At 39.0% G+C, this 13381-nt stretch overlaps 1 protein-coding gene across 1 annotated transcript in view; it reads right to left on the bottom strand.

The window, feature by feature from the left end:
- Window positions 1-5299: 5299 nt before the first annotated feature.
- wtip (WT1 interacting protein) overlaps window positions 5300-13381 on the bottom strand; it is a 31805-nt gene continuing 23723 nt past the window's right edge. The window contains exons 4-8 of the mRNA XM_061814704.1: window positions 12121-12183; window positions 10703-10833; window positions 10126-10177; window positions 9179-9247; window positions 5300-8205 (exon numbers count right to left, since the gene is read on the bottom strand). Coding sequence (XP_061670688.1) covers window positions 8053-8205; window positions 9179-9247; window positions 10126-10177; window positions 10703-10833; window positions 12121-12183 — 468 coding nt within the window. The 3' untranslated portion in view covers window positions 5300-8052. The remainder of the gene's footprint in view (window positions 8206-9178; window positions 9248-10125; window positions 10178-10702; window positions 10834-12120; window positions 12184-13381) is intronic.

Here is a 13381-nt window from a genome sequence, read left to right as displayed (position 1 = left end):
TGGAACATGACCCATTTTTGCTTTTGTAAACGCTGGGTTGATGATTTAATAATAATGTTAAATGATAATGTAGCTTTTTTTTGTAAGTATGTTTTTCCATGAATTGAGTTTTTATGTTCGTCCTATTCTTTTGACTTTTCTAAATGTGTTAGCCATATTTTTGTATCATTCATTCATCAAACCATTTTCCAAACACCTTATCTTCACCAAATTCTACGACCTCAACTGTAAGCCAATTGCAGGGCACATCTAGACAAAATAATAATCCTAATTATTCACACTCACACCTATAGGCAATTTAGAGTCTTCAATGGATGTTTTGGGGATGTATTTTGCCAGTTTAGTTTGAGTTGCCTTTCTCCCTCCTTACCAGTTTCACATTTGCTGAGCTAAAGCGAATTTGTATTGTGATCTATTTTTCTGAAAGTTGTGGTCCAACATTCTGTCTTTCTGCTCACAAACTGGAGTCAGTCTCACAAGTTCATGTTGTGGATTTGGACTCATTTCCTGGTTGTGTGTGTGTGTGTGTCAGGAAGGGTGGTCTTTTGAACATTCGAGCTCACCTTTCTCACTCAGTCACACGTAGTCTGAGGGTGGAACCCTCATCGGCATAAAGGACATTTTGTGCCATAAATGAGGAAGCTGTCAACCAACACCAGTGGTGTGTGCGCGTATCATGAACACAGGCACACGTTGTGGAGCTGAAATGAGAGCATATACTGTTAAGAGACGAGGGGGAACGCTTATTTTCAAATATTTTGCTCCAGCAAGAGTGTTTCACTGTTTACCTTATGCAAATGTTTTTTTTTTCTTTTATACAACCATCCAACTTCTTAGCCGTTTATCCTCACAAGGGGCGTAGGAGTGCTGGAGCCTATCCCAGCCAATCGCAGGGCACATGGAGACAGACAAACAGCAGCACTCACAATCACACCTAGGGGTAATTTAGAGTGTCCAATTAATGTTGCATGTTTTTTGGGATGTGGGACGAAACCGGAGTTCCCGGAGAAAACCCATGCAGGCACGGTGAGTACATGTAAACTCCACACAGCTACGGTCAGGATTGGAACCCTGGTCCTCAGAATTGTGAGGCCAACACTTTACAGCTGCACCTCCGTGCCACCTTCTTTTATACATTATTTGTTAATTGGGTTTTACTTTTTATAATTCTAATTTAAGTACATTTTTAACTCCCTCTTGTGTTACTTCGTTTTTCTTTTTTACATATATTTTTAATGTTTATACTTGTGATTTTGGTTTGCAATCTTTTTTATAAAAATGCCATTGTCAAACGTCAACCAGCATTTTGAAGCGTTGCGAATGTTAGATTCTTTTTCTTTCAGGTACCTGCTTTACTGTCCATTTTTCATCAGTTGTTAAAATTGTATATTCATAGATTTTTTTATGACATTTTGTGAATGTGTTTTCACTTCACTTTTTTACAAATCTTTTTTACTTTTTATAAACTACTTTTTATACTTTTCTCTAAACAATTTGTACATTTATTCTTAATGTTTATTTCATTAATTTTTGTTGCTGTATGTTCTACAATTGTTTTTTTGATATTGATGAAGTTTTTGTTTTTAAGCTCTTGTTAACTTGGTTGACTTTTTGAAAGTGTTTTAGGACTTTTAAAATGTATGTTTTTTTTTATATTTTTTTTCTTTTGGTACATTTGCTTTACTTTCAAAAAAGGTTTCAATTTTGAATTTAATTTATGCATTAAGTAATTTACAACTCATTTGTCTATTAACTACAGTGATTTAGTTTTTACCGTCTGTCAATTTGTCACTTTGGTCATAAGTTTTTATATTTTATTTTTTTCGTATTGTGTACAGTATTATAGTATTTTGTAAATTAATTTGTGTTTTCAACTGGGAAAAGTCTTTTTGTCACTGTTTATTAAATATTGCAACTTTGTTTTCAATGTGGTACATTTGAACTTTACATTATTTCCACATCCTGCTGCTTTTGAATTAAATCCAACATAAAATGCTTTCATAGTTTACAAAGTAATTAAAACATTTTTGAATCACACCCCATTTCAGTCCTTTAACTTTCCACCGCCATTTATCCGCCGCAACCATCTGCACAACATCAATAACAACAACTGAGAAAATGTCGCAGTTAGCTACAAAACCACTTTATTGAATAACAGATTATGTCTTCTACAGTTAAATGATACATCCTGATTTCTTTTTAAGACATTAAATAATGTTTTTCTCTCTCCAGGTCGAGATAAATAGCTCTAGTCTTTCTTCTTATGAAGCATCTAGGAAATAATAATAATAATAATAATAATTGGGATACAAAAGATCATGTCATAACATGTGCTTTATGGCAACTAACCAGTCGGAGAAGGAGGAGACATCATCCTTTCTTCCCGAGAGAAAAAAAAATACAAAACTAGAATCTTTATGTACAAGGGATGCTAGGCGTGTGCTAGTACTTTTTTTCAAAACATAAAAATAATCATTAAAATAATAACAAAAACGGTCAGTTAAGGGAAGGCGATGCTGGGAATTTCCGGCGACAGTCGACAATCATTCGCGTCACATTCGAGTCAATATGATAAGTTAGTTGCGATCAGTGTGTTTGCGGTCACATTCTAGTCAGTAGTATTGAGCGGGAACAAAATGGCTTCCGTTTCCCTGCATCCTGCACCTGAGAGGCGGAGCCAAGGTTGAGTTTGGCCAATCAAGACGCCTGTAAATCCACATTTTGTGACATTTTAGGCAACACTGACAAATGATATGTGAATGCATTTTTGTGTTCCCTCCATCAAGGAAGTTGTCATCAGCGACCTGTCTTGAAATATTGGATCTGGTGTTTTATTCCTTGATTCATTTTTGGTCTGAATCAATTGAAGGGGATTTTTTTAAATTAATATCCAGAATTTCAATTGTGTAAACTCGTGAAAATAATTATTAATGGGTGGGAAAATATTTACATAAAATTAAGCCTACATTTCAAGTTCAATTGAATTTTTATATTTAAAATTTTCCTTTTCAAAAAAAAAAGTATTTCCAGCAAAATTTCACAAAATAAAAATTGACTTCAACTCAAAATTTGACCAAGATATGAATAAATCTCTCCTTAATTTGTACCGGAGAGGCTGTTGTAAGAGTGGAAAAGTTTCGGAAATAGCTTGCAATCCAGAGTACATCACACCGTATGTCACAAATGCTGGCGTTGCAGATATAAAATTGTGTCTTATTTCAACTCAATTTGCGTGGATGCCTTGACTGATGCAGTCATGTCAAAACCAAGTTGAATCCGGATTACATTCAAACTGGAACTCAACATGGACAATTCCATTGAGCAGACCCAAAGCAAAATACATAAAGTCTCAAATACAGTGGCTATTTATCTGTTAAAATGTCAACATATTGGCAAATGCCCTGTCAGGCACGCAGTGAAAATATACCAAGTTCGGATGGGACTGGATCCAGATTTGGCTGCATGTAAACCCAACTCAACGTGCAGGTCAGATCTTGTTAAAAAAAAAAAAGAAATTCTGCTGGATTCAGAGATAAAGTTTAAGGCTTGGGTGAAAAAGGTCCAGTGGTGTTTTTGTTTTTTAAGGGTGCTGCTGTACTACTCCGCAATAACAGCCAAATGCACTTTTTGGTGGTCCTGCCACCAGTGCGCACACTGTCTCAAAAACAGGATGTTGGAGGTTGGGAAAAGTGACAATCAAAAAGGAAAACCTGAAGCACGTTAGTGCCACCTAACTGCAGTGGCGAAAACGACTCACAGCATTTCGAAAAACCCGGGCAGAACAAGCAGGCTTTTAAAGACGTCAACAAACAACTTCCTGATCTTTCAGTATCAGCAGGGGTGAAGTAACCCAAGGACAGCATAATCTAGACCCTGCCGTCTTGTGAGAAAACATCTGGAATACACGCACCCACATACTGTATATACAGTGCAGTGAAAATGTATTTGCCGCTTCCCTAATTATTTTTTTTTTTTTTGCTTTCCCCACTTTAATGCTGAAAATCAAACGTTTAAACATCAGACAAAAATAACCCAAGTAAATATAAAATGCAGATTTACAATTGTGAGTTTATTAATGAAGGAAGAACATCTATTCAAAGCTACTCAGTCCTGTGTGAAAGGGAAATGGAGCCCCTTGTTAAATCGTGAATTAACTGTGGCTAATCAGATTTAATAGAAAGATGAATTCATTTTCACTGACTGAAATCAAGCCTGATTACCTTCAGACATGCTCAATCAAGAAATCATTTAAAAAGAACCTGTCAACAAAATGCCACAATCTAAAGAAATTGAAGAGAAGATGAGAATTAAAGTATGTGAAATCTTGGAAAGGTTTACAAAGCAATTTCGAAAGCTTTAGAACTCCAATGAACCACTGTGAGGGTCATTATACACAAATGTAGAAAACACGGAACAGTGGCAAACCTTCCCAGGAGTGGCTGGTGAAAAATAATTACTCCAAGAGGAAAGGGGAGGCTCATCCAGGTGGTCACAAAGGAACCCAGGATAACATCTGAAGAACTGAGTGTTCATAGCTCAACAATAATGAAGAAAGTGGGCAAAAACGGCATTCACGGCAGCGTTCCAAGGCAAAAACTACTCCTGACCAAAAAGAACTCAAAGTCTCAGCTGTCTGGGGCAACAAAGATCTGAATGATTCCCAAGACCTTTGGGAGAGTATTCTGAAATGAAAGTGGAACTTTTTGAAGGTCTGTGTCTTGTTACATTAGGCGTTAAAGTAACAAAGAATTTCAGAAAAAAAAAATCATATGAGCAGTCAATCACACAGGTGGCCAGATATCTACTACAGTAACTGGACGACTTGCTGTGATTAATGGAATGACCGAAGGTTTTGGAGTGACCAACTCAAAGTCCAGAAACGAATCCAAATGAAATACTGTGGCGTGACCTTAAAAGGCCATTCATACTCAAAGACCCTCTGGTGTTGCTGAATTAAAAAAAAACTGTGCGAGGAAGAGTGGGCGAAAAGATTGTCGGTTACAGAAAACGCTTGATTTCAATTGTTACTAGGAAGGGGGGGCTTAGCAAGTTTACTTTTTAAACACTGAGCCAAGTAGCTTTGAATAGTTCTTTTTCCTTCAAAAACAAAATCCACTTCAAATGTTTACTTGGGTTATATTTGTCTCATATTTACATTTGTTTTGTGATCTTTAACATTGAAGTGGAGTTTGCAAAAACGAGAGAGAGAGAGACAGAGAGAGAGAGAGAGAGAGAGAGAGAGAGAGAGAGAGAGAGAGAGAGAGAGAGAGAGAGAGAGAGAGAGAGAGAGAGAAGAGAGAGAGAGAGAGAGAGAGAGAGAGAGAGAAAGAGATATTTCATCACGGAAATTGCTCAATGATTTTATTATGCTGTAACAGTGATTGTTTAATATTAGGGTGGAAAAAAGTCCAGCGTCCTACATTACTGGCCAATACAGGCTGTGTCGCACCATCATACATACATGGATTTGATGAAGTAAACACAATGTTTTAAAAACATACAAAAAAAGAAGAGTATGGGGGGAAAAAAACCTGCTTGGGGCCGCCAAGCCACAGACACAAAAATTCTCTTTGAGTTTGGCATTTAAGTCACCAATCATCGCCTCCACGGGACCGAATAAACTACATTTCTTACACATATCGTTTAGGTTTTCGCAACGAGAGGGCGAGGGGCCCGTTGGAAAAGCATTATGCTAATTGCTAAACTCGTGCCGTGAAGTGGCAAAACAGCCAAATAAGCAATACTCATCTTAAGTCGGTCTGGCTGGAAATGCGGAATGATGGAGAGGAAGCAAGTTTCAACAACAGAGTAAGCCGATTAAAATGCATCTGGAAATGGAAATGTAAAATAATTGACAGCCTCACAAGACGCCCCCTGAACTGGAAATGAATTAATTATGTCGCTGGGGATGTCATCTGAAACGAGAGTTTCTGAGAGAGGTTAACAGTACATTATTATTCATAATAAATATTTGTAATATGCTGTCAGTAAGATATCCTTTACATTGGGGAAATTGCCATCATTTCAGTAGTAATAGTGGACATTGGAAATATAAATATATAATATAAATAGCATGCAAGAGAGGTCTATAAAAGTACATTCACAAAATAGAAATCCAAACTATTGTCCATGCATCTATGAGGAATGTTGTTTGCAAGAATGCTGAATTGCCATTTTGAGATCTGATAATCCTAGTTTAATAGGCTTGCTTTTGTCCCTTTTAACCTAGGCACATTAATAATAATGATAATAATAATACCTACATTAGCAATAATTTAACTGGCAAAGGCCAATTAATCCATACTAACACATATTTTTGAAGATGCCCTGTCAAAATATTGCATACTTTGATTCAGGCTGCAACTGCGTCCACCATTACAAGGTTGATGTGATCAATATCTTAATATAACAAAGATTGAAGCCATAATTTATTAATAACCACACTGAAAGTGTAATTCTTATGTTGAACAATTTAACAGGATGAAGAACAGTTTTAATACGATTTCATAATATCCTGCAATAACGGTTCAGCGGTAATGTTCTTGATCAAATTTTGAAATATGAAAATTCTGACTAATTTGGGTGAATTGTTTTGGAAGTGAATTACTATAGATTGGCAACTCTGTAAAAAAAAAAATCTCTCTCTCTCTATATATATATATATATATATATATATATATAAATGAAGGTGTGCTGTCGCTTAACCTAGCTGCCTTCGGGCGAGAGACTGGGTATACCCGAACTGCTGGCCAGCCAATCACAAGGAAAACAAACACCAATTCACACTCACAATCATAAATTTGTAAAATTTAGGACAATTTAGAGTAGTCCATTAAGATACCATGCATGTTTTTGGAATGCGGGAGAAAAACGGAGTATCTGGAGAATACCCACGAAGGCCACGTCAATCCCCTACATTCAACATGGCTTCCACGTAGGCATGGGAGGAACATCTTTTGGAAGTGAATCTAGTCATTTTGTACATGTATATCTGTGACCTGGAAAAAAAAAAAAACTCAGTCCTATTCTCTGCCTGCGTTGTGCCACAATGCTCATAAACAACAACGGCCAATTGTCAAGTTGTCAATGACCGTTCAAGTGACAAATGGAAACTATTTTTGGACACATTTTTCAGTCCCGATGGTCTATCTTATTGTTTTATCTGACATCCATTATATCAGGATACGTTTTAATCGAGGTTCCACTATATGGGGGATATGTATCTGTATTGGGTCTGTGTGTACACGCACCTAGCACTGTATTTTCATCATTCATCAAGACAGTGAAAATCTGGCAGTCTTGTCTAAAGACGTCGACGTGGAATGTCAGTGTTAATGGAATGGGATGCCACAGGGGCAGGGTTGGCTTGATGTCAAAATGGAACTCAGGTTGGTGTTAGCGGCTATGTGGAGAGCCCGCTCTGAAGGCACAATATGGCCTCGCTGGGTCTTTCCTATCCGGCCAGCGGTGGCCCCTCTGGGCGGTGGGTAGTAATTCATCCATCAAAATGAAGTGGTGAGGTCAACAAGAGTGGGGGGAGGGGGGATAGACAGAGGCTGTGTGTAACCCCATTGGTGGGTAGAAGCACCACCTGGACACCCCACAGAAACGGGAGATGGGCACAACCTTTACACACTGGAACTGGTCCAGCCAGCAGTGGCCCTCTAAATATATTTATATATATAGCCCTTGGAATGAAAATGTGGGGTCATCAGTAGTGGGCATCGGGGTAAGAAGGGGGTGGGCAGAAAACGAGGATTCACATATGGATGCTCAGAGGGTGGGGCGGATTTGCCTCTGCGGCCACCTTTCCCTTTACAGTTCAGCACGGGTCGCTGGGAGACCGGCACGACGTGGTCACACTGGGACTGGCTGCTCCAGCCAGTGATGGCCCCTAAGGCAGCGTTCATATAACCATCAGTAAGGAAGCAGTAGAGCACATATGGAAAATGGTAAGCCCACACTGGTATGATGGGCAAATCAATAATGTTAGGATCTCAGACGAAGGGAATTAGATGGGGGTTGGCGATGCACCCTTTTTCCCCCTCCTCTTCACAACTCGGTGACGTGGAGCGGGTAGCTCGGGGGCGAGTGCCCCGGAATCATGGACTGCAGTCGGTGGATGTGGCAGCCATGGCAGAGCAGGTGAGCGTCCAGAGGGTAACAGCGGTGACCCTCCTCGTCGTTTAACTGGAGGCCGCAGTCCTGGTTGAAATGACAAATCAATTATGGAATCATAGAATCAGCTAAAATTGCAGAATCACACCAGAATGGTACACTTCCCATCTTTTTGAGACTTTGTTGAAGGTCAATTCATGATAGGCATGCCTAGCAAACTTCATGTTGCCAATAGAGAGAGTGACATAGGTTTCCAGGTGTAATTTATTAATGGAGACATACAGGCATAATCACAGCTTGCAATTTCGAGGAAACCGTTAAGACTTTTAATGTAATACATCAAATTGTAATTGTGATTGGCTAATCACAATTATAAAAATGAGTACTGTGCAGCAAGTGTGTTGCTAGTTGCGTGCAGGTGCATATTGAGAGATTTACAACAAAAGAAAATAATTCTTACGTTATAAGTCACCTAAGTATTTTTTTCTTTTGTTGTCAAACTCTCAAATAGGCGACAAAGTTTTTTTGGCGGCCCTCCAAGCTCTGTCGCTCGAGTACGAATGCCAAAGACAATCCTCCATAATGAGGGAAACAGTTTTATGTCGCTAAAATCCAAAATATTGAGGTTGGCACAGATGTCCACATAAATTTTGGTGACAAGCGGTCACAGTTTTCTGACATTAAGATTTTTATGCAAAGTGAACGGACACATCGAGAGGAAAATCCCGACAACACGCATAAAATCTAAAATATTGGGGCAATCATTGAAGTGGGCACAAATTAAGATGTGCGCATAGATTTTTGAAATGAATTATTGCAGTTTCATAACATTAAGCATAAGCTTTTTCTTTATACCGACACTATAAAGGAGTCTCCAAAAGGTCTCTAATGACATTGGTCAAGTTCGATTTTGCTGTGACTCCCCGGCTAGTCTCCAGGAGACTCCAGGAGATAGACATCAGGTCGCCAACTAGTCTCAGGGCCTGTGAGCTAGAAGTCTAAATGTAAATGCCCCATTTTGTGTGTGTGTGTGTGTGTGTGTGTGTCTGTGTAAGCTCACCTCACAGTGATAACATTCCACATGGTAGTCCTTGTCCATTGAGACAACCCGAATGGTCTCCTCAGAACCCTGACGGACGAATCCCATTGTTAGATGCTTAAAATGGCACATGGGAATAATATAAAGTGGTAGCTCTTACTTACAAATGTCTCTAGTAACAAAAAAATCAGGCAGGTTACGAAACGGCTCCTCGTAAAAATATTATCGACTTACGAAGGAAAATTCAGGATAAAAAAAATGAAAAAAATGGGCACTGGATGCGCAGGCCCCAAATTCCAGCGAACGTAAACATCCCATCTATCTATGTTTGTGTGGTGCAATAGAGCTGCTCTCCCATTGGCTATTGCTGGAGCATATTCCTGGCATCCCATTGGCTAAGAGGGACAACAACCTTTACCATGATGCTATTCGTTTCCCTTGAACACTCACCGAATCACGCTAGCGCTTTCACACGCTGTCACACGCTAGCGCACATGTAAAACATTTTGTGAGTTTTGCGTTTGTTTTGTGTAAGTTTATTTATCTTTCTTCACATTGGGCCCCACATTTTTTGTGGAATTAAGTTGTGTCTGTGCCTACATTTACTGTATATGTATGTCTTCTCTGAGCGGTCAAATGTTTGCCTCTTCCTCGGTCCCCCCACAATTCCTTTCGCTCGTCACTTACTCTTCCCTTCTCATAGTCACCCAACGACAAAGGTAAATTAACACAATTTTTATTGTTTTTTACATTATGTTCTTTGAATTATTATTTTTGTCGGTTGGGGGGGGTCGAGGGGCTTGGAACGGATTAGGCTATTTTCATGTAAATATCGCTTCTACCTAAGAAAAATTCACGTTACAAAATGACTTCCCGAACAAATTAATTTACTAAGTAGAGGTATAACTGTACCTGCAGGTAGAGACAGAGTCTCTTGTACATGTAAAGTATGTGTGCATCGTGGTTACCTGAGATGGGAGAATGGGTTGGTTGCAGGAGGAACACTTGGGAGCGAAAACCCTGCAATGAAAAAGGATCACACGGCAAAATTATTACTATCAATGTATTGATATCTATCAATTTTCTGAGCCGCTTATCCTCACAAGAGTACTGGACCCTATCCCAACTATCTTCAACCAGTAGACGGTGTACATCCTGAACTGGGTGCCAACAAAACGCAGGGGACATACAAACAGTTATTTGCATTCACAATAACAACAACAGGAAATTTAGAGTCTCAAATTAATGCATATTTTTGGGATGTGGGAAGAAACCGGAGTGCCTGGAGAAAACTCACACAAGCACGGGGAGAACATGCAAATTCTCAAATTCTTATGTTTAAATGATGACAAATGGGATAGGCTCCAGCACTCCGGTGACCTTTGTGAGGATAAGCGGATCACATAATGGATGGATATTGGAAAACGTCACGGTTGACTCTTCATTGCCCCCATTTTGTACCGGTCAAGTTTATACCAAACAGCAGAAAAAAAATTGGCAGCTTTTTCCAGGAAATGACGGTAGAGAGCAGAACGCAGTTCTTACGTGTGGTAGTCTTTGACACAGTAGATGTTGTTCTCCATGTCCACAGTAAAGGGCACCCCGTCCAAACCCTCTTTACAAACCACACAGCGGAAACAGCCTGGATGGTAGGACTTGCCCAGCGCCTGGAGGATCTTCACCACCACAAAGGAAGCAGACAAGAGGCAGATTAAGACTAGTGCTGGGAATTAATTTATTTTTACCTCCATTTGCAGTTTTGATACTGCTTAGGCGATCTGATTCTTTATCATTTCACTTAATGATGCTCAAATTGTTAGTTTAGGAAAGGAAAAAATGTCCAGGGGACTTTAAAAAGAAAATAATAATAACTAAATAAAGAAAATAAAAGATGCCCACTGAATATTACTTCCTGGCTTCTCATAATCATAAAAACATATTAAAAAAACTTAATGTGCCACATCGCAGATTCTACATGCAAGTCTAGGTTGTAAATGCACCCAAGGTATCTTCCAGCAAGGGTGTGACTTTATGTTCTTCTGCCCTCCCTGACTATGCTTTAAGATCCTTAATGACATGGGAGCAGAACAAAAATAACTGTACACATTGTATATTTATATACAAGACGCTATGTTTTAGGGATTAGCACCTTAATGTTTGCACTCAATGGCAAACCCTGTTTATGAACTAGCTAAAATTAACATTAGAACAAGGAAGGAACTTAACCGTCAAATAATAATTATTCACATACAAATGCAGACAGAATGTATAATAAAATTCTAAGGCATATACAGTCTTCCTAATCTGATAAAAACAAGTTTATTAAAGTTACAAAGTTGCCTTCTTCAAGGCAAACCTCTGGTCGCAGTGTTTGTCAGGGTGGATTTTAGCATAATACCCAAACGTTTTGCATGCACTGTTTCCCAGAATGGGTAAAGTTGTGTCATTTTTAGAAGTTTATACATATTCCTTTAGGTCCTTTATAGTTAAATTAATTGAGCTGTTGGTGATAATCTGACACAATGAATCAAAATGCTGAGAATGATGTAAGCTATTAATAAAAAATGCATTATGAGATCACATACAAAGAAAAGGCTACTACACTAAATCCATCCATCCATTCAATGTCAACAGCGCTTATCCCGGTTAAGGTCACGTGGTGCAATAGCCTACCCCAGCTGAATTCGGGTGAAAGGCAGGCTATACTTGATCTGGTCGCCAGTCAGCCGCAGGGCACGTATAGACATGGACAACCACTCACACCCACGCTGCTCACAACAAAGTAGGGCGAGTGAACCACTACACTATCAGTGACTACGCTAAATCCAGCCTTAACAATAATTCAAACTTGAAATGATAACACTAGCACTAAATTAAATGTTAACACTCTTTTTCAGTAAAGGTGTAAAACTGTCTCATCCAGATTCCACTGTAGTAGTTTTTGCTAATGTTGGCGAGATTACCATTTCCATGATGAGGTGGCCGCACACGAAGCACTTCTCGGCCGTCTGCTGGAAACCGGAGTACTGTGGAGAAGGTCAGGGGCAAGGTTTAATATCCCAGTCAGTGATGCACCAAAATGAACATTTTTAGCTGACACCGAAAACTTAAATTGCGCAAACTAAGGTTGAAAACCGAAACAGAGAAATATATTATTCTGCCAATTTAAAGAGTTGCCTCGCTACTTCGCGCTTCACTTTTTGCGGTATCACTGCTCCGTGGAGTTTTATTAATCATCCATTCATCCATCCATCTTCTACCACTTTTCCGGGTTGGGTCACAGGGGCCTGAGTTTTAGCAGAGATAACCCAGACCTCCCTTTCCCCAGCCACATTATCTAGCTCTTCTAGAAGGATCCTGAGGTGTTCCCAGGCAGTTGTACAGGTTCGCTCTAAAAAGAAAAAAAAATATTGGGCAATATTGACTGGGAAATGGTTAAGTAATAATTTGGCCTGCAAAGTTACTCATTTGAAGCCCCATTCCACAAGACAGCGAACTTCCTGAAATGTTTGGTGGTTAAAGCAGTGGATACGTTTTGTTAGAACATTGCTTCCAACTTTTGGACTAATCCGGCCTTAATTTCACATTCTCCATGAAATTATCAACTGCTCTTTTCATCTCTCTCTAAATTTCTTTAGAGGACTCAGCGATGCTTGCCACAAGAACACAATTTTTAAGAATTTATATTTTTTCCCCATAATAAATGATAGTGTTGGTTATGTTTTTAATGCTGCTGATATCATGATATTAGAGCATAATAATTCAAGCATATCCTTTTTAAGACCAATTATTTTTCTCAACTGAAAACTGAACTTAACACTTGCATAGAAAGTTAAAACAATAAAGATAAAACATATGAATAAACAAGACTGGGGCGCTGTTCTGCACTACACTTCAATATTAAACATCAGACACAGAGGTCGAAAGAGTCCTTATTGCCTTAACAGGCAATATAATGCTTTTCAAGTTTCCAGTTGGTGAAGAAAATGTGCAGAGTAACGACATTAATAACAGCACGAAAAGTAGATAAAAGGAACCTGGTTTGCATCACGATCCGTACTTCCTATTATATGTCTGGAGCATTTGTTTTAACACTGTACTCTTTCTGTGCGTGTGTGTGATATACTCTGTCACGTTTATATTTGCATTGTTGAGCAAAAGCTTCCTGAATGGCAAGCTGACAGGAAATGGAGGGCCCACTGTGCTTTGTTTCAAGCTGAAGAA

The sequence above is a fragment of the Syngnathoides biaculeatus genome, chromosome 3 (genome assembly GCF_019802595.1).
Source record: "Syngnathoides biaculeatus isolate LvHL_M chromosome 3, ASM1980259v1, whole genome shotgun sequence".
In the NCBI taxonomy this organism is placed as follows: domain Eukaryota; kingdom Metazoa; phylum Chordata; class Actinopteri; order Syngnathiformes; family Syngnathidae; genus Syngnathoides; species Syngnathoides biaculeatus.
This window is presented reverse-complemented; position numbering and strand designations above follow the sequence as displayed.